At 45.4% G+C, this 2,870-nt stretch overlaps 1 gene segment (V, D, J or C); it reads right to left on the bottom strand.

Annotated features, from left to right (window-relative positions):
* Positions 1-461: 461 nt before the first annotated feature.
* LOC134477454 (immunoglobulin heavy variable 3-49-like) lies at positions 462-2,242 on the bottom strand. The segment is given in 3 exon segments: positions 462-518; positions 1,499-2,004; positions 2,103-2,242. Coding segments are annotated over 3 exon segments (609 nt in total).
* Between the last annotated feature and the right edge of the window lie 628 nt (positions 2,243-2,870).

Genomic DNA, 2,870 nt, shown 5'->3' with positions numbered 1-2,870 from the left:
TTACGAATGACGACGTAGCACCAAGGACCAGGGAGACCTCGGAGTCTGGAGCTGAGCAGGGAGGCTGTGCACTGCCACAGCTGTTTCCGACCACTTCCCTCCAGAATACACCCGATTTCGTCCCATCCCCGGCTCCCGTCCTACAACGTCACCATTGTGTGGCTTGAGGGTCTCCCGGGAGCCTTCGAATGCAGCGCGCAGCCAGGCGATAGTACACAAAACCCGGTCTAGCCAGCAGGGACTCTCAGCAACACCGACGAAGCCCACTGTATGCCATGACACAGGAAGTGCCCGTCCCCTCAGCCCACCTGATTGGGTAACTCATCCAGGCGCCGCCTTCCTTGCTGATTGGCTCCTGCTCTATTGTCTAACAGCTGAGCTGCCAGAGAAGCAATTCTCTTCTGGACTAGGCTCTCCCGTGTAACTCTCATCTCGCCTGACCATATTAGCATTTAAGGGCTTTACTCCTGGCTTTTCAAAGCCTTCCTGGTTTTCTTAATGGACGCGGCGAATTTTTCCTGCAAATTGGTCATAAACGCGCTCAGGAGATTCCAGAGTCGCTGTCCTATAGAATAATCACTCCCCTCATTGCAATAATTTACATTCCCTCCAACAGTGCACTAGGGGTTAATTTCTTCAACGTACTTTATAACACTTGCTATTATTCATCTTGTTATTTGTTTAAATATTCGTTGAAATAAACATCTCTAGTCAACTACTGTGTTACCCTGTAAAAAATAAATTTTACATGTGTGGATGGGTCTGTTTCTAGTTATGGGAGAGCAGTGAAGGTATTCTACACATGGTATTGAGGCTGAGTGGTTCTTCGTTTACTTTGTCAAGATCATTTTCTTAGATGAAGGAGACGTATTTGATATATTGAAACGAAAATGTTAATAGATGAAGTTCTATGGTGGGTGCACCTTCAGTTCCTGTCAAATATTTCCTGGCGGCTCTTTCTGATGACCTGCTCTCCGTGCCTTGGATACCACTGGTCTCCTAGCTCCCTTCTTGAGGGACCAGGGCACACATGGGTGTACACTGGTGACTCCATTGGAGATTCTGCAGGAAGGTCTTGTGTTTCATTCTAAGAACGTAGATTTAAAAAAGGAGATTCGAGAATAAAAACTAAGTGAAAAATACATTATTTAAAAAGATAATTAAATGAGCTCTGAGTTTGATTTATGCAGTTATATATCACAAGGAATGTAAGATTTAAGTTTTCCAAAGTTTTATCCATTATTAATCTCGGGTTATCTCTCTACTGCCTCTAATCTAAGTATCAAAACTGGTGGTGAAAGGGAACATCAATAAGGTCCTTTTCAATGGAAAAAGGTATGAATTACTGCCTGTGCGTCCTCAAGTTCCAGTCCTGTGTTCACAGAAGACTCATTTTTACCTTCAACAATTACACTTGAACATGTGTACAGATGAGAATATATCTTACTATTGAGTTAAATTTTTACTCCAGGAGCATGAAAGATAAGCACAGACTCACGAATGCAGAGTCTCCCGGGAAATACGTCACGTGGACCGAAGCCTCACATCTCCACAGGAAATAATTCTGCTCCATCCTGTGCTCCTGTCCTGCACAGGGCTGAACTCCGTGTGTCCTGTGCGCCCCCTGCTGGTCCAGAGTACCACAGCAGGGAGGTTTGTGTAAGGGCTCACATTGATGTCCTCTCACTGTGTCTCTTGCACAGTAGTACACAGCGGTGTCCTCGGGTTTCAGTTTGGTCATTTGAAGATACACTGTGCTTTTGGCATTATCCCTGGAGATGGTGAATCTGCCTTTCACGGATGCAGCGTACTCTGTTGTGTGACTATAAGCTGCGTTTCTGATAAAACCAACCCACTCTAGGTCCTTTCCTGGAGCCTGGCGGATCCAGTGCATGTAGTAATCGCTAAAGGTGAATCCGGAGGTCACGCAGGACAGTCTCAAGGACCCCTCAGGTTGCACCAAGCCTCCTCCAGACTCTACCAGCTGCACCTCAGCCTGGACACCTGCAAACACAGAGATATCTTGCTCAGAAAACTGTCACATATGTCTACCATTTATCCCACTCTCTCCTACTAAATATCTCTTGTTCTTCACTAATTACCTTTTAAAACAGCAACAAGGAAAACCCATCTCAGCGCAAGCTCCATTGTGGGCTGTCTGTGCTCAGTCCCGATCCCTGAAAGGAAACACCTGGGACTCCAGGGCTGGGCTCCTCGGCAGAGCTGCAGAGTGAGGGGTGGACTGGTTTACATTGGGACGGGGAGGCCCCATTTGCATGGCCTCCTGCTATATAGAGAGCTCTGAGGCCGGGAAGTAGAAAAACTTCAGTAGCAGATTCATGTAAGTCTGCAGGTCAAGTTTGGTGAAAATAATATCATTATGTAAAACAAGAATTTCATGTAACTCTGTTATGACACTCAAGTCTAATTCATAGCATTATTTCATTTTTACATATTTAAATACATTATACAGGTGTCAGAGTTTGCTCCATTGTACAAATGTTGAATTCATTACAGAAACACAAATGAGTGATTCAGTGTGACCAAGTGTTGATATATGGTGTGAGAAGTCCAGGGGAACCAGGTCCTCCCTTGTGATGTTCAGAATAGAGCTGGGCATGTGCAGTGAGATTCACAGAGCCTCTTTCCGGTAGTTAAAATTTGCTCCAATTTCTCTACCTTTAGACTTAATCTGTGCTTCAGGGATGCATCCCCCTGTGCACATCCAGGTCGAGCAGCATTGAGGAAGGCTGTAGGTTGCCTGGGAGGCAGCCTAGATCCGGATCAGGTGAAGCAGGTATGCACAGATGTATCAAACACCAACTGTAGGATTTAACTGTTTTTTTTAGCAAGAGAAAGCACATGCACCA

The sequence above is a fragment of the Cavia porcellus genome, unplaced genomic scaffold (genome assembly GCF_034190915.1).
Source record: "Cavia porcellus strain 051 isolate PalLab524CR breed Dunkin Hartley unplaced genomic scaffold, mCavPor4.1 scaffold_8, whole genome shotgun sequence".
In the NCBI taxonomy this organism is placed as follows: Eukaryota; Metazoa; Chordata; class Mammalia; order Rodentia; family Caviidae; genus Cavia; species Cavia porcellus.
This window is presented reverse-complemented; position numbering and strand designations above follow the sequence as displayed.